At 38.7% G+C, this 23,271-nt stretch overlaps 1 protein-coding gene across 9 annotated transcripts in view; it reads right to left on the bottom strand.

The window, feature by feature from the left end:
• Window positions 1–23,271, bottom strand: part of fam49bb (family with sequence similarity 49 member Bb) — a 193,174-nt gene that overhangs the window by 20,052 nt on the left and 149,851 nt on the right. For all 9 annotated transcript variants that reach the window (XM_059970567.1, XM_059970538.1, XM_059970523.1 and 6 more), the window contains 4 exons: window positions 19,575–19,696; window positions 18,779–18,884; window positions 5,858–5,994; window positions 3,024–3,101 (listed from right to left, as the gene is read on the bottom strand). In XM_059970567.1, coding sequence (XP_059826550.1) covers window positions 3,024–3,101; window positions 5,858–5,994; window positions 18,779–18,884; window positions 19,575–19,696 — 443 coding nt within the window. The remainder of the gene's footprint in view (window positions 1–3,023; window positions 3,102–5,857; window positions 5,995–18,778; window positions 18,885–19,574; window positions 19,697–23,271) is intronic.

Below are 23,271 nucleotides of genomic sequence, written 5' to 3'. Positions count from 1 at the left end.
CTGCAGGTTCCGCATGCGCAGATTCAACCAACCGCAGATCAGGAAAACCCTGAAGTTCTCTCTCCAGCACTCGTTGTTTGAGCATGTACAGACTATTTTTTCTTGTCATTATTCCCTAAACAATACAGTCTAACAACTATTTACATAGCATTTACGTTGTATTGGGTATTATAGGTAATCTAGAAATGACTTTAAAGTACAGGCAGTTCCCGGGTTATGAATGAGTTCTGTTCCTGAGTCCATCTTTAAGTTGGATTTGAAGTCGGAACAGGTACATCCAGTATTATTTAGCGTCAGTTAGTCAAACGCTTTTCTTAGTATATAGTACATATTTTACCTTACTATGCATATAAAACACTTAAGAAACATATGTCTTTCAATAATTAAACCACTGTGTTGTTTAGTAATAATTGTAGCTTTCATTGGGGCAGGGCCTTTCTCACGCTCCATTAAAATTGTTCCAATCATTGACCGACTGTAGCCTAATGCTTTTCCAATGACCGATGGTGTTTCACCTCTTTCCGATCACTTTATTACTTCCACCTAATTTTCAATCGTGATCGTGGTTATTTTCGTGAACAGAAACACTGCGGATTCAGAGCTGTACCTTCAGGTCCTAAAGACGTAAAGACAGGTTAAATAGGGGACTTGAGCATCCGCGTTTTTGGTATCCAAGGGGGGTCTTGGAACCAATCCCCCACAGATAAGGAGGGCCGACTGTATTTCATTAAGACTTGGTATGACACAAAGCTTCTAACCAGTTTCTACAGATGCACCATGGAGAGCATTCTAGCTGGTTGCATCACTGTCTAGTATGGAGGGGCTACTGCACAGGACAGGAAAAGCTCCAGAGGGTTGTAAGCACAGCCAGTTTACGACCATGGGCACTAGCTTCCAACCATCAAGAACATCTTCAAAAAGTGATGTCTCAAGAAGGCAGTATCTATCATTGGGGACAAACACCATCTATAAATTTGCCGATGACACAACTGTTGCTGGCAGAACCTCAGATGTGATGATGTACACGAACGAGATAAATTGTCTGCTTGAGTATAGTCGCATCAACAACTTTGCACTCGACATCAGTGAGACGAAGGAATTGATTGTAGACTTCAGGAAGGGCAAGTCGAGGGAACACACACATCAGTTCTCATTAAGGTGGAAAGGGTGAGCAGTTTCAAGTTCCTGGGTGCCAACATCTCTGAAGATCTATACTTGGCCCAACCTACTGAATCAATTACAAAGAGGGCATAATAGTGGCCATAGTTCATTATGAGTTAGGGGAGATTTGGTATGTGACAAATGACTCTAGCAAGTTTCTACAGATGTACCATAGAGGGAATTCACAATAGTTGCATCATCTGTTATGAAGAGGCCACTACACAGGATTGGAAAATGCTGAGCAGGGTTGTAAATTCAGCCAGCTCCATTGCTGGCACTAGCCTTTTCAAAATCAAAGAAATTTTCAAAAGATATGCCTCAAAAAGGTGGCTTTCATCATTAAAGGCACCCAGAACATACCCTTTTCTCATTACTACCACCAGGGAGGTGGTACAGGAGCCTGAAGACACACAATCAACATTTTAGGAACAACTTCTTCCCCTCCACCATCAGATTTCTAAACAGACATTCAACCCATAAACACTACCCCACTACTTTTGCTCTCTTATTGTACAACTTATTTCTCTTCTATTTACATTTCTTAATAAAATGTATAGTATATTTTATGTACTGCACTGTACTGCTGCAGCAAAACAACACATTTCATGACATATGTTAATAAAGCTGATTTGGAATACTGTGGTTACAAAATAAAGTCAAAGGACAGAGCACGCTGCAACAAATGAATCACATCTTCTTTTCCCCGAGTCTCGCTTATCATCTAAGCACATCAAGAAGGTGCTAACAACATTATTCTAACTTCATTGGAACATATTCACCACTCCTTGTACCAGACACACAGTGCCATCACTGTGCAATGCAGCAACTCACCAAATACACCTAGAAGTGCAAGACAAGTTTTCTCCAAGTCATTTGGCATCCTGAAATTTATCACTAAATTTCTAACATTTCCTATCCATTCCAACACTATGGGAGTACTTCACTTACCTGTGTTTACTCTCACCTTCTCAAGCCTAACTTGAAAGCACCATAGAAAGAAGGAAACCTTTTTCAGGTGACACTGGGTAGGCTGAGACTGTTTCCCTTGGAGTGAAGATTGATAATGTCTTTGTTTTTCCCCATGGTAAGTAACACCCCCCCCCCCCACACCTCCAGAGTAGTGGAGTCAAATAATAGAGGCCACAGATTTAAGGTAAGGGGGAAAAATTTAAAGGGGACTTGAGGGGAAAACTCTGTATACAGTATAGAGGATGGCGGGTATCTGAAATGAACTGCCAATGGAATTCTTAGAGGAAAATATAACGATGTTTAAAAGCAATTAGTCAGATAGCTGGATAGGAAAGCTTTAAAGGGATATGCTCTATAACTCTATAAACTCCTATGCTTTATAACTTTAAAATTAAAGTGAACAATAATGCTCAAATATTTGCAAGTACATCAAAATAGATAGCAAAAAAGTGATTTTTAATGAACTTTCTGAACATTTTATAAACTGTAAATGAAGATGCTAATATGCACATGATTAAAAAGTGAAATGTCATAAACAAATCTGAACTGCCTCAAGTATTTCAAAATTTCCTATTTATCAAGTGGAAAAGGAATGCAAATATACTGCTAACAGTTATTTATGGTCAGAGAAAATATTAGAGCATATTCAGGCTTTGTTAAAGTGCAAAGGAGCATAACATTTTCAGTTTTACTATACAAACAGTGAGAGGAGTTTGCACATTAGTTCACAACCGAATTCTGCTGATTAGATTTAAGAAGAATAGAGAAGTGCACTTTGTAGAGAAAGAAATCAGAATAGCAATATCTGGACCTCCAGTTTAATAGCACTTCTTCATACCCCAAAAGTTGCTTTCAGCTTTCTTTTGCCAGAAAATCCTAAACATTTGACTTACTGGAACATTGTTGATCCTCATGCGACTTAAAGTTCTCCTGTAGTAGCTGAAATCATTCTGTATAGCAGGATTTGTCATCTGTATAATTAAATGAAATTAATTTTGCTTTTCCTGCTTAAAATTCAATAATATAAAATTGAAATGTATTTAATATAAAATATTTATATATAAAATCTATACAAAATATACATATGCATTGAGAAGTGATTGTTATTTGCAGAAAACATCAGTGATGGTCAAAGTCAACATTAAGAAATATTTTCATAAACATCTGTGCCCAAAGATTTCAAGAAATAATGCCATTTATTTTAATGTTAAAATAACCTGTAAAATCATTAGAATTTTTTTTATTATGACCAAACCTTTGCAAAATCCATGTAGGATTAGAGATGGTGTAATTATATTTTATGAAGCCTTGTTAATTGAATAGCATTCAATAGGTTCTTCCTTCCCTTGTTTCATCATCCATTTTTCCCTCTACTGATGACACTGCCAACCTCCCACCCAACATCTGAACACAATTTCTGATCTAGACCATGTCTCCTTGAGCCAACTCAGTCCCTGAGTAAGATTATGGATAATCTGCCCTTGATCTTAACTCCATTTCCACAATGCCCATCTCTCATATATTTTAAAAATCTGTAACTTAGTTCTGAGTATATTCAATGACAATCTGCACAGCTCTCTGGAACTGCGAATTCCAAAGGTTCACAGCTTACTGAAGTGAATTCTTCCCCATCTCTATCTTCAATGTACACTTACTGGTCACTTTATTAGGTACACCTGCTCATTAATACAAATAGCTGATCAGCCAACTCAATTTATAAAAGCATGCAGACACAAGATTCAATTGTTGTTCAGACCAAACATTAGAATGGGTAAGAAATGTGAGCTAAGTGACTTTGACTGTAAAATAATTTTGGTGCCAGATGGGGTGGTTTGTGTATCTCAGAAACTGCTGATCTCCTGGGACTTTCATGCACAACAGTCTCTAGAGTTTACATGAAAATCATGCAAAAAACAAAAAAAAAAATCCAGTGAGTGGCATTTCTGGGGGCAAAAACATCTTGATAATGAGAGAGGCAGAGGACAATGGCCAAACTGGTTCAAGCTGACAGGAAGGTGACAGTAAATCAAATAACCACACATTGCAACATTTGTGTGCACAAGAGTGCATCTCTGAATGCACAACATGTTGAACCTTGAAGTGGATAGGCTACATTAGCACAAGACCATTAACATACACCCAGTGGTCTCTTTATTAGTCTCTTTAGTGTCTGTCGGGCTTCCTAGTTTTGGATACCCTTACAACTGGAAACTTCCTCTGAAACACATTCATATCTGTTCTCATCCTTCTAAACTCCAATAAGTATACGTCCAACATTTTCAATCGTTTATCATCCCAACAGCTACCCTAGAGAACCTCTCAGAACAGTTTTCGAACAAATCAATCCCTCGACAAGAGGAAGAAAATAGGCATAAGACTCCAGTCGTGGTATTACCAAAGACTTCACCAATTGTACCAAAATTCCCCAACTTTTATAGTCCATCTCTCTTGAAGTAATAGTCTTATCAACATACCATTTTCTTCCCTAATTACTGTTGTAATTTGAGTTTTATGTACGAGGACAACTAGAACTCTATAAACTCTACAATTAAGCAATAGTTTGATTTTCTATTAATCCTATCAAATAGATAACCTTACAGTGTCCCTTTTACATTTCATCTGCCAAATATTTGCCTACCATTTATTCCCTTTTGCTAACTCTGCACTCACCATCTTCAATTTTCACTTACCTTTGTTCTGTTTAGCACTTTTTATTACACTCAACCCAGTTCTTTCAACTAAGTTGTAAATATAGGTCAAATCTAGATTTGTAGATAGTTGAGACTGCATACATGATTCTCCATGAAATCCTATTTGTTGTAGCTTGCTAGCTTGGAACAGTTCTATCCCCAATATATTATGGAGGCACGAAACTGAGGAGAAGCTATCAACAAGAGCACAGAAAGTCACTGGTTCAGGTTTTTATTTGACTCGTAGTTTGAAGGTGGTAGAAGCCATCTTTTCTAACAGGAATCTCTGGGATCCATCTCAAGTTTCTAACATCAGCCAAATAGAGATCATGCATTTATGGCTATGAAAATTATATGTGCATGTCCACAAGTGCATAGAGGGGGAGCAGGCAGAAAAGGGAATCAAATATGATTCCCTTTTGTGTTACATTGTTTATATTGTGTTCAATTCTGGTCACCTCATTATAGGAAGGATGTGGAAGCTATGGAGAGGGTGCAGAGGAGATTTACCAGGATGTTGCCTGGTTTGGAGAACAAGTCATATGAAGCAAGGTTAGCAGAGCTGGGACTTTTCTCTTTGGAGCGCAGAAGAATGAGAGGGGACTTGATAGGGGTCTATAAGATTATGAGAGGCATAGATAGAGTGGATAGTCAGTACCTGTTTCCCAGGACACCAATAGCAAACACCAGATTGCATAGGTACAAAATTAAGGGAGGGAAGTTTAGGGGAGACATCAGGGGTAAGTTTTTTTTTACACACAGAGGGTTGTGAGTGCCTGGAATGACTTGCCAGGGATGATGGTGGAGACTAAAACATTAGGGGTACTTAAGAGCCTCTTGGACAGGCACATGGATGAAAGAAAAATGGAGGATTACGGGGTAGTGTGTGTTTAGTACTTTTTTTAAGGGTTATATGGGTTGGCACAACATGGAGGGCTGAAGGGTTTGTACTGTGCCGCAGTGTTCTATGAGCCTATCAACATCACATTACTGCTATAGTACAGACTGCTGATGCACCATTGTACACCTTTGCTCACCTTCAGTTCATCAAACCGTAATGTAAAATGAAGTATCTCAGCAAACTGCTTGGCAAGAGCCTGCTCCCGCTCAAGATGTTGTGTGGGACTGTATGGTGTGCTGGTCAGTGCTCCCAACAAGCCATGCAATGCTGCTTCTATAAGAAAGAATATTTGGATTACTGGCATGAACACTAAGATTACTTACACAAAACAAGGAGGAAGGTGAATGAGCAGAAATCAGTATCCATCAAAGTGAAAATCTGAATGATATCTGATCTTCAATTCTGAAGCTCACAAGTACCTTCACTGAGGAATGACTTTTTATTTAAATTATTAAGATCTCTGTCATTAATTAATTTCTTTAAATACAGTATTATACTTAGAAATCAACATCATGTTGTTGCTATGAATATGTCCAATGATTTAGGAAAATCTGCAGTTGAGTATTTGTAGGGGAAAAAATAAGGCAATTTTAATTTAAGCTGATTTGTTCCTGAATGCAGGCTACACAAACATAACAACAAGCATAATGGGAAGAAATACTATAGAATTCTAGGCTGCAGCTTCATTTTTATTTAACTCACGGCATTGCCCCAGGTACAATAATTTACAAGATATCAAATGGAATTAACACTACTGGCCAGAAAAAAATACGGAGCATGCACACAAAACTCCTTATTCACCATAGAACCACAGAATATTACAGCACAGAAACAGGTCTTTTGGCCCCTCTTGGCTGTGCTGAACCATTTTCTGCCTAGTCCCACTGACCTGCACCCGGGTCATATCCCTCCAAACCCCTCTCATCCATGAACCTGTCCAAGTTTTTCTTAAATGTCAAAAGTGAGCCAGCATTTACCACTTCATCTGGCAGCTCATTCCACACTCCCACCACTCTTTGTGTGAAGAAGCCCCCCCCCCCCATGTTCCCTTTAAACTTTTCCCCCAGGAACATACAAACTCTGCACTCTCAACATTTCTCCTTTGAAGGCTCCCACTTACCAACAACATCCTTGCCAGAGAACAACCTGTCCCAATCCATGCTTTTTAGATCCTTCCTCATTTCTTCAAATTTGGCCTTTTTCAAGTTTAGGACCTCAACCCGAGGGCCAGATCTATCTTCATCCACGATCAAATTGAAACTAATGGTGTTATCATCACTGGAACCAAAGTGTTCCCCTACACACACTTCAGTCACCTGTCCTAACTCGTTTCCTAATAGGAGATCTAATATTGCATCCTCTTTAGTTGGTACCTCTATATATTGATTTAGAAAACTTTCCTGAATACATTTTACAAACTCTAACCCATCTAGACCTTTATCAGTACGGTAGTCCCAATCAATATGTGGAAAATTAAAATCCCCTACTATCACAACTTTATGTTTCCTGTAGTTCTCTGCTATCTCTCTGCAGATTTGCTCCTCCAATTCTCACTGACTATTGGGTGGTCTATAATACAACCCCATTAATATGGTCATACCTTTCCTGTTTCTCAGCTCCACCCATATGGCCTTGGTAGACAAGCCCTTTAATCTGTCCTGCCTGAGCACTGCTGTAACATTTTCCCTGACTAGCAAAGCCACACCCCCCCCCCCCCCCCCCACCCTTCATCCCTCTGCCTCTATCACATCTGAAACATCGGAACCCTGGAACATTGAGCTGCCAGTCCTGCACCTCCTGTAGCCAAGTTTCACTAATGTCTATAATGTCGTAATTCCATTTATCAATCCACGCCCTCAGCTCGTCAGCCTTCCCAATACTCCTCGTACTGAAGTAGACACACCTCAGAAGATTATTACCACCACACACAACCCTTCTATTGTGACTTTGCATGAACTTTTAACATCATTTATTTTCACCCCTGCTCCACTATCAGCTCTGGTTCCCATCCCCCTGCAAATCTAGTTTAAACCCTCCTCAATTTCACTAACAAACCTCCCTGCAAGGATATTGGACCCCTGTAGTTCAGGTGTAACCCATCTCTCTTGTACAGGTCCCACCTGCCCAAGAAGAGGTCCCAATGATCCTGAAATCTGAAACCTTGTCCCCTACACCAGTTCCTCAGCCACGTGTTCATCCTCCAGAGCATCCTATTCTTACCCTCACTGGCACGTGGCACAGGTAGCAATCCTGAGATTACCACCCTCGAGGTCCTGCTTTTAACTTCCTACCAAGCTCTCTATACTCACTCTTCAGGACCTCCTCACTCTTTCTTCCTACATCATTGGTACCGATGTGTACCATGACATCTGGCTGCTCACCCTCCCACTTCAGAATGCTGTGCATGCGATCAGAGGCATCCCTGACCCTGGCACCTGGGAGGCAACAAACCATCCGGGAGTCTCCATCACAACCACACAACCTCCTGTCTGTACCTCTAACTATCGAGTCCCCTATCACTATCTCTCTCCTCTTCTTCCCCCCTCCCTTCTGCACTGCTGAACCAGACTGTGCCAGAGATCCAGCTGCCGCAGCTTGTCCCAGATAAGTCATCCCTCCCCCCAACAGTATCCAAATTGGTATACTTGTTGAGGGGAACGGCCACAGGGGAGCCCTGCTCTGCCTGCCCTTCCCCTTCCCTCGCCTGACTGTAACCCAATTACCTGTGCGCTGCTCCTTTGGCGTAACTGCCTCCCTGTAGCTACTATCTATAAACCCCTCATTCTCCCGAATGATCTGGAGGTCATCCAGCTCCTGCTCCAGTTCCCTAACGCGGTTTGTTAGGAGCTGCAACTGGATGCACTTCTTGCAGGTGTCATTGTCAGGGACACCGGAGGTCTCCCTGTCTTTCCACATCCTGCAAGAGGAGCATTCCAACATCCTGCCTGGCATTCTCTCTACTCTAAACAAACAAAACAAAACTTACAGGAACCTACTCTTGCCCCTGCCTGTTCACGCCGAAGCCTGTTGAGCCAAAGCCATCCCACTCTGCTCCCTCTCACTCCGCTGCTCACTCTCAATGCTGCCTGCTGTAACTGGTGTTTTTTTTTAACCTTTGGCACGCTACATCACGTGCCTATGCAGTCTAGCCTCTTTCTCCAATCAGTGTAAAAGAAAAATGACCTCCCTCTGGGATTCCTTCACTCTCAGCCTCTTGCTTCGATTTAAAACAGAGCCTTGAAAAATTCCTCTCCTTTTTAAACCTTTGGTGCTCTACTTCATGCGCTTGCACACTCTAGCCTCCTACTTAGAACAAAACTATTGCTACTAGATCACTCATGACCAGCTCTAGAGTCAGTCAACTATACAGTCTAAAAATACATTGTTTTTAAGTGAAGCTACTTTGTGGTGTCGCCAAAAGTGCAACATGTACAAAACCCTTTAAATAAATAATGTAATGTATACTGGTGAATTTATCTTGCTTTATTTAGGATCTACATCTTCACACTGAAAAGCAATTTATCAGAATGTAAACATTTTATTGAATGTTATTTCTCCGTTATCACTTCTTAAAGTCTTTATCTCTTTACTGCAGTTACCACCTCATAATGCCATTCACCCAAGGTTTAAGTAAAGTACAATAAAACATCATCTAAGTGTTCTGGGGATTGAGGATGACTTATTTCCATATGTGCTTTGGGAACTTTTGTGACTGGTGAGAGCCAATGTGGGAACACAGAGACTTTACTGCATCAAGAGCTCAATGGAGGTGAGTGGATGATCTGAGAACTGATACATTCATTCAATACACACAAAATGCTGGAGGAACTCAGCAGGCCGGGCAGCATCTATAGAAAAAAGTACAGTCGAGATTTTGGGCCAAAACGTCAACTATATTTCTCTCTATAGATGCTGCCTGGCCTGCTGAGTTCCTCCAGCATTTTGTGTGTGTGTTGGTTTCCAGCATCTGCAGATTTTCTCTTACTTGTGATATAATCATTCCACCATTTAAACTGAGCAGCTGTGTGCTCCCAATAAAGGGGCTTGAGGTTTATCCAAATGACATTCTGAATGCTTACCCAAATAGAATGGTCATGTGCCCAGGATTCCCATGAACTGGTGGAAATGTTAAAAACCTTTCCCAAGGAAGCCTTCCGAACACCCTCAATATTGGTTCCATTCTCCGTCAGGTAAGTGTTGATGTGATGGAGCTTGGAGTTGGAATCATAGAGCATTGCAGCACAGAAACAGGCCCTTTGCCCCACCTAGTCTGTGCTGAACGATTATTCTGCCAAGTCCCAGTGATCTACACCTTGACCAAAGCCCTCCATACTCCTCCCATCAATGTACTGATCCAAACTTTTGATAAGTTGAAATTGAACCCACGTCAGCATTTCTACTAGCAGCTCATTCCACGTTCTCATTATCCTTTCATATTCCCTTTAAATATTTCACCCTTCACCCTTAACCCATGACCTTTAGTTCTAGTCTCACCAAACCTCAGAGGAAACACAATTTAACCTCAGTTGAATGTTCATGTCTAGAGCATGTTGTTGGGCATCCATATGCCCATTGGAGACACCGGGGTATAATTAGAGCTTTGATGCTGGTATTCTGGCCTGAAAGGGGAAATTCACTTTGATTGGCTTACTCAATCAGTGGACTTTGGAGCAGCTTGCAAAGACAGCACTGCTAGTGCTATTCCAATGCTTTCAGATACTTGCCATAGGTAGTCCATGTCTCACAAGCATACAAGGCAGCAGAAAAGTACAAACCTCACACTAGGTTTCAGCCCTTAATTTTAAAACATATTCACTCATGTGACTAAGGGCTATGTTGGCATGATGAAGGCTTGGGTGAATTTCATCATTTATATCTGCCTTTTTTTTGAGAAGTGGCAGGAGATACAGGAAGAAGCTTATTTCCGCTAAGATCTCACTATGGACATTAGTGGGAGGAAGGTTAATAGAAAGAGAGGGAGTTTATGCTATTACGAGAAGAATTCCACTTGCTAAGAGTCATTTGTCACTTTATCATTTCCTGTCAGTCACTGTACATATACAGTTAATCCTGCACCTAGCTCCACTTTATATTCATACGGCAGAAACAATTTTAAAGGCTCTCCACAGAGCTTTAGACCACCTGGATAACACAAACACATACATCAGGATGCTGTTCATCCACTATAGCTCAGCATTTAATACCAACATTCCCACAATCCTGACTGAGAAAATGCAGAACCTGGACCTCTGTACCTCCCTCTGCAATTGGATTCTTGACTTCCTAACTGGAAGGCCACAATCTGTGGGGATTGGTGATATATATCCTCCTTGCTGACAATCAACACTGTGTGTTTAGCCCACTGCTCTCCTCTCTATATGCACATGACTGTGAGGCTAGGCATAGCTCAAATACCATCTATAAATTTGCTAACGATACAACCATTGTTGGTAGGATCTCAGGTGGTGATGAGAGGGCGTACAGGAGTGTGATATGTCAACTAGTGGAACGGTGCCGCAGCAACAACCTGGCATTCAACGTCAGTAAGACGAAAGAGCTGATTGTGGACTTCAGGAAGGGTAAGATAGAAGAACACATACCAATCCTCATACAGGGATCAGAAGAGCAGAGATTGAGTAGCTTCAAGTCCCTGAGTGTCAAGATCTCTAAGGATCTAACCTGGTCCCAACATATCGATGTAGTTATAAAGAAGCGGCTCTACTTTATTAGGAGTTTCAAAAGATTTGGCATGTCAACAAATACACTCAAAAACTTCTATAGTTGTACTGTGGAGAGCATTCTGACAGGCTGCATCACTGTCTGGTATGGAGGGGCTACTGCTCAGAAAAAGTAAGCTGCAGAAGGTTGTAAATCTCGTCAGCTCCATCTTGGGTACGAGCCTACAAAGTATCCAGGACATCTGCAGGGAGTGGTGTCTCAGAAAGGCAGAGTCCATTATCAAGGACCCCCAGTACCCAGGGCATGCCCTTTTCTCATTGTTACCATCAGGTAGGAGGTACAGAAGCCTGAAGGCACACACTCAGTGATTCAGGAACAGCTTCTTCCCTTCTGCTATCCGATTCCTAAAGGGACACTGAATCTTTGGACACTACCTCACTTTTTTTTTTAAATATGCAGTATTTCTGTTTTTGCACTTTTTAAAAAATCTGTTCAATATACATAATTGATTTACTTGTTTATTTATTATTATTGTTTTCTTTCTCTGATAGATTATGTATTGCATTGAACTACTGCTGCTAAGTTAACAAATTTCACGTCACATAGCAGTGATAATAAACCTGAATCTGATTCTGAATTAGTCCAGGTATATGAGCTAATCTTATGTATATACAGCCACACACATGCAGTTACTTATACACTGTGTGTTTTATAACATCTTCAGAACAGCTATACAACATTTTAGGAACAGCTTCTTTTTAGGAAAAGGGAGGAGGTCCTGAAGAGAGAATATAGGGAGTTAGACAGAAAGCTGAAAAGAAGGATCTCCATGGTAGTTATCTCTGAAATGCTGCCTGTGTCACATTTTTGATTTATCTTTTCTGCACCTTCCGAATTTTCCCCAGAAACACCAGCCATCATCCCTAATAGTGTTCAAAAAGGTTCAAAAGTTCACAGTAAATTTGTTACATATATGTCAGCATATACAATCCAGAGATTCATTTTCTTGCAAGCATTCCCAATAAATGCATAATAGAATAATAACCACAGTAGAATCAATAAAATTGCCTGAGGGTAAGAATAAGGTGATTTGACACATGAATGTGTGGCTAAAGAATTAATGCAGAATGCAGGGGTCCAGATTTATGAATTATTGAGATCTCTTCTCGTGAAGAAATGGCCTGTACAATAAGGCCGGGTTACACCTGAACCCAAGGGGGCAGCAATATCCTTACAGACAAGTTTGCTAGAATTATGGGAAAGGGTTTAAACTAATTTGGCAGCGGGAAGGTTACTGGATTGATGGGATGAGGATGGGGCAGTTGGTATACAACTAAATACAGTGTGTCAGGAAGGATATACAATGATAGGATGAAGTTGCAGTTAGTAGGACAAGTTAAAGTGTAACGGGGGCCGAAATCAAGAAGAGTGCTAAAGGCATTATCTTTGAATGCACGGAGTGTATGGAATTAAACAGATGATTTTGTAGTGCAAATAGATTGGCAGGTATGATGTTGTGGACATCTCTGAGTTGTGGCTGAAAGAAATTCTTAGTTGGGAGTTTAACATTCAAGGTTAACATTGTATCAAAAGGACTAGCTGGTAGGCAGAGGGGTTGGGATGGCTCGGGATGGCTCTGTTGGTAAAAAATGAAATTAAATCCTTAGAAAGAGATGATATAGGATTAAAAGATGTAGAATTCTTATGGATAGAGTTAAAAAACTGCAAAGGTAAAAAAACTCAATGGAAGGTATATACAGGCTTCCGAACAGTAGCCAGGATGTGAGGTACAAATTACAATAGGAGATAGAAAAGGCATGTAAAAGTGACAATGTTGTGATAATCATGGAGGATTTCACTATGTGGGTAGATTGGGAAAATTAGGTTGGTGCTGGATCTCAAGAAAGGGAATTTGCAGAAAGCTTACGAGATGACTTTTTAGAGCAGCTTGTGACTGAGCTATGAGAGCAATAGCAACCCTAGACTGGCTGTTACATAACGATTCAGATATGAATGGAGAGATAAAGGAACTCTTACAAGGCAATGATCATAATGCAATTGAATTCAATCTTCAATTTGAAAGGTAGAAGCTAAAATCAGATGTATCACTATTACAATAGAGTAAATGAAATTACAGAGGCATGAGAGATGAGATTGCCAAAGTTGTTTGGAAGGGGGCCTCTTACTCAATGTTAGCAAGACCAAGGAGCTGATTATCGATTTCAGGAGAAGGAAGTCAGAGGTTCATGAACCAGTCCTTATCAGAGGAGAAGCAACTTTAAACTCCCTGGTTTTATCATTTCAGAGGACCTATCCTGGGCCCAGCACATAAGTGCAATTACAAAGAAAGCACGACAGTGCCTCTACTTCCTTAGGAGTTTGCCAAGACACTGCATGACACCTAAAATTCTGACAAACTTCTGTAGATGTGTAATGGAGATTTATTGGTTGGCTGCACCAGAGGAAGTATTGAAACACCAATGTCCTTGAACAGAAAATCCTACAAAAGTAGTGAATACAGCCCAGTCCATCACCTCCCCAGCACTGAGCACATCTACACGTAGCACTGTCGCAGGAAAGCAGCAAATATCATCTGATGTACCCACCATCCAGGTCACTCTATCTTCTCACTGCTGCCATTGGGAAAAAGGTACAGGATTCATATCACCATGTTCAGGAACAGTTACTCTCCCTCAACCATCAGGCTCTTGAACCACATGGGATAACGTCACATGCCCCACCATGGAAATATTCCCACAACTAATGGACTGCTTTTAAAGACTCTTCATCTCATTTTCTCAATATTTATTGCTTATTTATTAATATTATGATTTTCTTTTTGTATTTGCATAGAATATTGTATTTTGCACTTTGATTGAATGCCCAAGTGCATGCAATCTTTTATTGATTCTACTTTGGTTATTATTCTATTATACATTTATTGGGAATGCCTGCAAGAAAATGAATCTCTGGGTTGTATATGCTGACATATATGTAACAAATTTACTGTGAACTTTTGAACCTTTTTGAACACTATTAGGGATGATGGCTGGTGTTTCTGGGGAAAATTCGGAAGGTGCAGAAAAGATAAAGTGGTATTCTGAAGGGAGAATGAGGGACCACGGCTGACAAGGGAAGTCAAAGACATCATAAACACAAATGAGAGGGCATATAATATTGCAAAAATTAGTGAGAAGCTAGAGGATTGGGAAGCTTTATAAACCAACAGGTCAACTAAAAGAGCTATAAATAGGGAAAAGGTGAATTATGAAGGTAAGCTAGCAAATAATATAGAAAAGTATACAAGAGATGAAAGTGGGTTTTAGAGCACTGGAAAATGACTTTTGAGAGGTAGTAATGGGGGACAAAGAAATAGCAGATGAAGTCAATAAGTATTTTGCGTCAGTCTTCCCTGTGGAGTACACTAGCAGAATGCAAGAACTTCAAGTGACGGGGGCAGAAGTGAGTGTCATTGTTGTTACTAAGATGAAGGTGCTTGAGAAACTGAAAAGTCTGAAGGTAGACAAGTCACCTGGATCAGATTGAATACACCGCAAAGCGTTGAAAAAGGTAGCTGAATAGATTGTGGAGGCATAAGTAATGATCTTTCAAAATCAATAAATTCTAGAAAATAGGACTGGAAAATTGCAAACGTCACCCCATTCTTCAATAAGGGAGAGGCAGAGAGGGAGAATGGCATTTGTTTCGAATTTCAGAAAGCAAGATACTGCACATGAGGCTGCTTAATAAGGTAAGAGTCCATGGTATTACAGCAGAGATACTAGCGTGGATAGATCAGTCAATTGGCAGGAGGCGAACAGTGGGAATAAAAGGGGCCTTTTCTGATTAGCTGCTGGTGACTGGTGGTGTACCTCAGGGGCAGTGTTGGGACTGCTTCTTTTCACATTACTGTATATATCAATGATTTAGATGAAGGAATTGATGGCTTTGTGGCCAAGTTTGCAGACGAAGTTAGGTGGAGGGGCAGGTAGTGTTGAGGAAGCAGACTGTCTGCAGAAGACCATAAGAGCAGATTAGGCCATTCAGCCCATTGAGTCTGCTCTGCCATTCCATAATGGCTGATTCTGGATACCACTGAACCCCACACAACCATATCCTTTGATGCCCTGACCCATCAGGAAATTATCAACTTCCACTTTAAATTTACATGCAGACTTGGCCTCCACTGCAGTCTGTGGCAGAGCATTCCATAGATCTACTACTCTCTGGCTAAAAAAAATTCCTCCTTACCTCTGTCCTAAAGAGTCACCCCTCAATTTTGAGGTATGTCCTCTAGTTCTGAAACATTCTTTCCACATCCATCCAATCTAGTTCGTTCAACATTCGGTAGGTTTCAATTGAGCTGCCAAACAATCTTCATATATATTAACCCATTCATTCCTGGAATAGTCCTTGAGAACCTCTTTTGGACTCTCTCCAATGACAACACATCCTTTCTGAGATATGAGGCCCAAAACTGTTGACAATACTCCAAGTGCAACCTGACTAGTGTTTATAAAGGTTCAGCATTATCTCCTTGATTTTATGTTTTATTCCCCTTGAAATAAACAGAAGGGTAAGACGAAAGAACACATACCAATCCTCTTAGAAGGATCAGAAGTAGAGAGAGTGAGCAGCTTCAAGTTCCTGGGTGTCAAGATCTCTGAGGCTCTAACCTGGTCCCAACATATTGATGTAGTAAGGCGGCAAGACAGCAGCTATACTTTATTCGGAGTTGGAAGAGATTTGGCATGTCAACAAATACACTCAAAAACTTCTATAGTTGTACGGTGGAGAGCATTCTGACAGGCTGCATCACTGTCTGGTATGGAGGGGCTACTGCACAGGACCAAAAAAAGCTGCAGAAGGTTGTAAATCTAGTCAGCTCCATCTTGGGTACTAGTCTACAAAAGTACCCTGGACATCTTCAGGGTGGTGTCTCAGCAAGGCAGCGTCCATTATTAAAGACCTCCAGCACCCAGGGCATGCCCCTTGTCACTGTCACCATCAGGTAGGAGATACAGAAGCCTGAAGGCACACACTCAGTGATTCAGGAACAGCTTCTTCCCCTCTGCCATTCGATTCCTAAATGGACATTGAACCTTTGGACGCTACAACACTTTCTGTTTTAACTATACAGCATTTGTTTTTCCACATTTTTCTAAAGAAATCTATTCAATATACGTAAGCGATTTATTTATTTATTTATTATTCTTATTTTATTTATTTTTTCTTTGCTATACTATGTATTGCATTGAACTGCTGCTGTTAAGTTAACAAATTTCACATCACATGCCAGTGATAATAAACCTGATCCTGATTCTGATATTGCATTTGTCTTCTTTACCACAGACTCAAGCTGTAAAGTAACTTTCTGGGAGTTCCATCACACCTCTGATGTTTGAACCTTCTCCCCATTTATGTAATAGTCTGCACTATTGCTCCTTTTACCAAAATGCATTATCATATATTTCCCAACACTGTATTCATCTGCCACTTTTTTGTCTGTTCTTCCAATTTGTCTAGGCCCTACTGCAATCACATTGTTTCCGTAGCACTACCTACCCCTCTACCTATCTTCATATCATCTGCAAACTTTGATGCCGCAAAACTATCAATTCCATTATTAAAATCATTGACAATGTGAAAAGTAAAAAAATGAAATCAAATCCTTAGAAAGAGGTGAGACTTGTTCGTGTAATCATGCTTTCAGGGCATGCTTCTTATTAATTTCAATTCTTCCTTCACTGTGAAAGAACTTTGCTTTATTTCAAATTAGGTTACACATTACCCATTAAACTTATGACCTAATTTTACCTTCATAATTCATCACACAAAACTCACTAACAGATGAAGTATTTTTACCTTAATTAATAATTTTATTAAATCAAATTTCTATAAATAATTATGAACTAAAAGCTCTTTTCTATTTTCTCTGGAGAAGCCAGGGATTTGACTAAAATTGATTTCCTGATACGTTATAATTGTTTTGTGTTTAATGCCTAAAATCCAAAATTATTCTAAATTTGCTGCTAAATTCTGATTACATTCATTACATTAATACACTGATTACATTCCTGAACAGAAAATACAAAATTACATTCCTGAATACAAAACACTTTAAATATTCCATTCACTAGCAAGTTAATAAAATACATACAATATTTATCATGCATGTCAGTGGGTGGTGCTTGAAATGACATTTAATGTTGAATTTTGGTGTGCTTGCATCTCCACGATAGCCATTAGGTGTCACTGCACACAAACATTCCCAATCTTGAGCAAGAGTACAACAGTTATAAATATGTGAATAACTTTTTTGGAGCTTCCTTCCACAATACAGCTCATTTAAATGAATCAGTTCATTTTCATCATTCTGTACCACAGCATTGTCATTTACTACTCCGTGATCTTTCACTTTATTGCGAGCATTTTCTTTGATAATACAATGGATTCTGGCTAACTGGGCTATCAACTAATCAGGGCAGCCACTTATTTGGAACTATGCTTAAAAATCAAAAACTAATTGAGAAAATAGCCAGGATTCCCTTCATTTAATTGGAACAATGTGCCACTTAATTGGGGCAGGAGACTGGTGCTGAACGTCAGTCACATGCCCTTGCATGATCATTAGACACTACACAGTCCTTAGAGTGAACAGTTTTTAAATAGAATCAGTTGCATGTGTATGTGTTCAAAAAACAGTGACTTTTATTACTTATAGTTGGCGAGAAACAAACATTAAGACAATTCAGAACCGTTTTGTTCACTGCAGTTTCAAGTATTTAGGCTTGGAGATTCCAGAAACAGCTGGGAGTGAAGATGAAACGATTTCACTAGGAATCTAGTGAATTAGGAATTATGAAGAACTTGATGGCATCAACAACCAACTTGAATGTACAATGAAAATGAAGATTTGGAGGATGCAATCATTGAAAGCATTGTATTTGGCAGCCCATTATCTCTACTAGGTGTCAGTCCTGATTTTGTTAACTTACAGTAAATTGAAAGAATTTCTCTGTCAGCAACTATTACAAAATAATAGCTTTATAGTATTGATAGTGTACTAATTTGCTCTCCATTTCATTTAAATGTATAATCTGTTACTCATGTTTGCCTTTTTAATATCTTTTTAACTATTTCCATAAAACTACAGCTAATTAGGGTAGCTGCATAATTGGGCCAAAATGTACTACAATGTGTCCCCATTATTAACTGTTTGTCCACAAATCAATATATCATTTTGTTCACAATCTTACTCTTCTCATTATTATTCTGAATGAGTTAAGACAAATAAATCCCATTTGATAACGGAACAAAGAAAACTAATAAAGTGCCACTTTGAGTCCCATTTATGATCCAAAGCAAAATTTTATACCTAATCTCTGGGAGAACTCGTAGAACTTCTTTAGCTTTCCTACTAGTGGACATACTGCACTCCATGCTTTTTCTTGCAAATTTTCATCACTTGGATGCTGTATTGCCTTTAATAAAAGAGAGTTATTACTTTTACACCATTGAAATATAACTACATTCATCATCTCAAAACAGAACAAAAGCCAATCAGTAAATTGGCTGTGCAAGAACTAAGATGGAATACTAAGATAGCTTAGAAGAGTTTATTCCATGATCACTATATTTCTAGAGATCTATCATAATTTAAGAGAACTTTATGAATGCTTTCTGTACCAGAGTTTGCAGGCAGATGAAGTTCAGACCTTGGGCTGGGGTGGCACAGAAGCATTGCAACATTTTCAGCTTGTCTGTAATGCACTTTACAATTTAGCAGGCAAGCTGAAAAATTGAGCATGCTTATATAAGCTCTTGCAAATGTTGTTACACTACTCATATTGCTATTTAGAAAGTGTTTACTTCTCTCCTTTACAATAAATGATATAATAAAATAGTCGCTGTCTTGGATACATTACAGTTGTGAATGCATTACATAAACCAAGAGACTTTATCCTCCCACACAAAATAAAAGTCTTACTTTAGTCTGGGGCAGATGTAGAATTTGACTTTAGAGCTTGCCTATTACTGAGAAAGGAACTGTTTCTGCACATCAGTAGACATTCCAAACTATATTTAAATTTCCTCTATACATCTTGCGTTGAGACCTATAAGCAGCAGAGCTATAAGCATTTATTGACCAAAGCAAAAATGAAAAGGAATACCTCTCTTATTTCATGTCCTGCCCCTCTGTACGATTGTAGATCATCCAGAATTCCCTCTGCATCCTTTAGCACTACATTCACCTGATTAAACACTTCTCTTTCAGCTTCTGTAGGCTGTGCATCTGAACATTAGGGTGCAAGTATTCAGTATAAACAGAATTAAATATAAAAAGCTGGTTAAAACAAGTATAACTCTATTGTTGTATTTATAATACTGTGAAGTTAATGTTAAAAAAAATCTGTGTATTTTCCATTTGGATTACTGAAGCCTAAGCTCCACTATAAATTTGTACGCATTTTAATGTTTATTTGAGATCACAACCAAGATTTGAATTGGAGGTGTTCTATGTAAAACTAAAATTTAAATACCTTAATCCAAACCATAATTTCAGGATAAATAAATTGTTGGTCCACATCTTGAATACCAAACTCAAAATGTGAAAAACGTTAAGTGGTGAGTAATAAGTACTTGCATGTTTTATGAACCTAAATATTAGAATTAAAATTTGAAGTACAGAGATTAACTATATTTTCAATTTCTATATTCATATTCTGATTTTAAAGTAGTATTATACCCTAAGCACATCATAAGAGGTATTATGACAAAAGACCAAAACTTATTGAGTGGGGTGATAGGAAGGAGTGCATTGAAACTTATTGAGTGGGGTGATAGGAAGGAGTGTATTGAAACTTATTGAGTGGGGTGATAGGAAGGAGTGCATTGAAACTTATTGAGTGGGGTGATAGGAAGGAGTGTATTGAAACTTATTGAGTGGGGTGATAGGAAGGAGTGCATTGAAAGGAGTGAAAAAAAATAGGGAATTTCAGAACTAAGACATATGGTAGCTAAATGCATGATCACCAGCAGTGGCCAGACTAAAATCACAAATGTTTAACAGGACAAAATGGTAGGCATGTAGATAGCCCAGAATGTTGTATGGCAAAGGGAAAGGATTTGGAGGAATTTGGAATTAAGAGTGAAAATTTTAAATGACTGACACATTGTTTTACAACTTGGCCAAAGGCATGGTTTGTGTTCAGGTGCATGAAGCAGGTTTAGGCTGATCTCAGGTTTACAGAGGGTGGAAGTTTGGAAGCCAAACAGGAGTGCCATAAAAATCTTAAAAAGGTAACCAAGGTATGAATAAGCCATTCCAACAGCAAGCAGGAAGTACCTAATTCTATGAACATGGGGTTCAAAGCTCATCTCATTGGATTAATATGATAAAGATTGCAAAGAGTCATCGTTCAGCTTCAGAGCTAAAAGGCGTTAATGGCTAGGAAATAGAATATTTAATTAGAATAGAATAAATTGGATTCAGTTATCCTAGCATTCGGCTGAAAGATTTTTGTGCTTTCCCAGATATTATCAGATAAAATTAGATTATCAGGACTAACAACTTGGCACAATCCAAATGAAGTACATACAGGGAAGAATTACATCTTGTCAGCACACATCTGTAGACCATGACACTTCAGGATAATGTTACTGAACAACAACATATCGATAAAATTCAGAAAAAGCTAAAAAATGTTTCCTCAGAGGATGCTCTAGGTAAAAATATCAGAGCAGGAACAGAAACTATTGTTAGTGTTTGTGGCTTAAAATTAGAGTGAAGAATGAAATCAGGCAAGTAAAGCTCCAAATAAACAAACAAGGATGAAGATATATTCAAGGCCTGAGTCAGCTTCCAAGGAGTTTGAAGAAATTAGCAGCAACATTAGTGTTTGCACAAAATTCAAATATGATGGTTGCAGTCTTGCTACTGTATAACTAGGGGAAACAGCAGTTCATTCGGGAGATAATTAATTAAGCAGTGTGACACTTCAGATAGTGGAAAGATCAAGAAGGGGATGGATCAATGAAGGATAGTATCATCAGCATTGGGACTATGTCAGAAATTAATCTTCTTAGGAAAATAAAGGTGAAGCCTTTGGTTCTTGCTAAAGTTGCTCTAACGATAATCAAATTGGCAAGCACTAAACAGGCAAACACCAAACGAGCAGAAACAATTTTAATGAGCTAAACAGTGGAGGGCGAACGTTTGAGAATGCTTTGGTTAACCATGTCAAGGACAGTGCTCAGGTGAAACAACAAGGATGATTTCTCACAATCACAGTTACAACACTGGATGTTGATTGTGACTTTGGTAAATGCTGTCTTCATATTTTAGCAAGGGCAGAATCCAAACTGGACTGATTCAAATTCTAGCAAAGTCTGAGGGTACAGATTAAGAGGTTATAAATTACAAAATGACCCAAGAAATAAAAGTGGAGATGGGGCAGTATTTGCAACAGATGCTTGTGTGTGTTCTGCGAGCAGTTTCAACATCAAAGGTAGACGAAGGAGTGGATAAAAATGTCTGAGAAGAAGACAACTGTTTTAAAAAATCAGCTAACATAGTGCCAAGAACAGGATAGATTTGGGTTTCATGAATTACAAATTATGAAGCAAAAATTGTAGGATTATTTAACTGACCTTAAAGATCAAATATGGCAACACATTTCCTTAGGTGTACAGTAAATCTACATTAAAATTTTGACCAAAATACTTCAGACCAGATCAGCTATTTTTATTACACACAGCAATCTCATACAAGTTGACAATAGTATTAATTTAATTTTGGATGTGTACTTAGAGTCAGTCCAAACTGACGTTGCGATACAGATAATGTGCACTTGTCTAGTTACCATCCAGAACCTTGGTTGAATACTGCTACACAGAAATCCTTCTAGTCTAAAATTAGTAATCTTATCCACAATGGCAGTTAAGGTAAAAGGGAGAAATTTAGCAAAAATGGCATTACCATCTTTAAATCTGAGAATTTTTAATTTTTTTTTTGAGAAAGCTTAATCTGATCTGGGATTTGAATGTTACCAGAGAACTGGATGAAAGCTGAAGTTTGGATACTCATTAACATTTATCTAATGAATACCATCATTCTTCTGTAGGAAAAGTAAAGATTTAAACATCCAAGGTAAAGTATAAAATAGGAATTTACATGCAAACAGCACATTCTGGTAAAATGTATCTTCCATCAGATAGCTGGTAGATACAGGACAGGTGGAGGAATGTGCCATTACTGAGTAAGATATTTAATATGTTCAAGCGGAAAAAACCATCTTTCTCATTGAAAATTTTATAAATGGGTAAATTAGATAGGCAATAGTTTCACCTCAAACTTGTATCTCAACACAACAGTTCCATATGAAACATTATTTTAAATCATGTGAGATTAAACATAAAGGAAAATCTACTATATCATGAGCTTACTAATGTTTTTCAAAATAATAGTTGTGTTTTCCTTAAAATCTTGATTAAATATGAAACTTGTAAATATAGCAACTAGTGCTAGAAAGGTTAATATCAAGGATACAATTATAAACTGAAGCTTGCAGTTATTATTATAGAACTAAAATTACAATAGTTCATAAAAGTTTGATCTTTTGGGGAGTAATTTGTATTGAGGTTAGAGTTTCCTCTATTACCCAAGTCTGAAACATTATAGTACAAGACAAATTTTGCAACTCAAGATGATCCAGTAGAAATCCAACAGAGCTCATATCAGTACTGCTGTTAAGTTCAAAATCTCATTAGTCTAAACAGTCATGGTTTCTTTGCAAAGAAATAAAAAAGAGAATTGAGGTATATCAAAAATCAGTACTCTAAAGTGCAATAATTTACTAGGTTAATGAA

Source organism: Hypanus sabinus, chromosome 1 (assembly GCF_030144855.1).
Source record: "Hypanus sabinus isolate sHypSab1 chromosome 1, sHypSab1.hap1, whole genome shotgun sequence".
NCBI lineage: Eukaryota > Metazoa > Chordata > Chondrichthyes > Myliobatiformes > Dasyatidae > Hypanus > Hypanus sabinus.
This window is presented reverse-complemented; position numbering and strand designations above follow the sequence as displayed.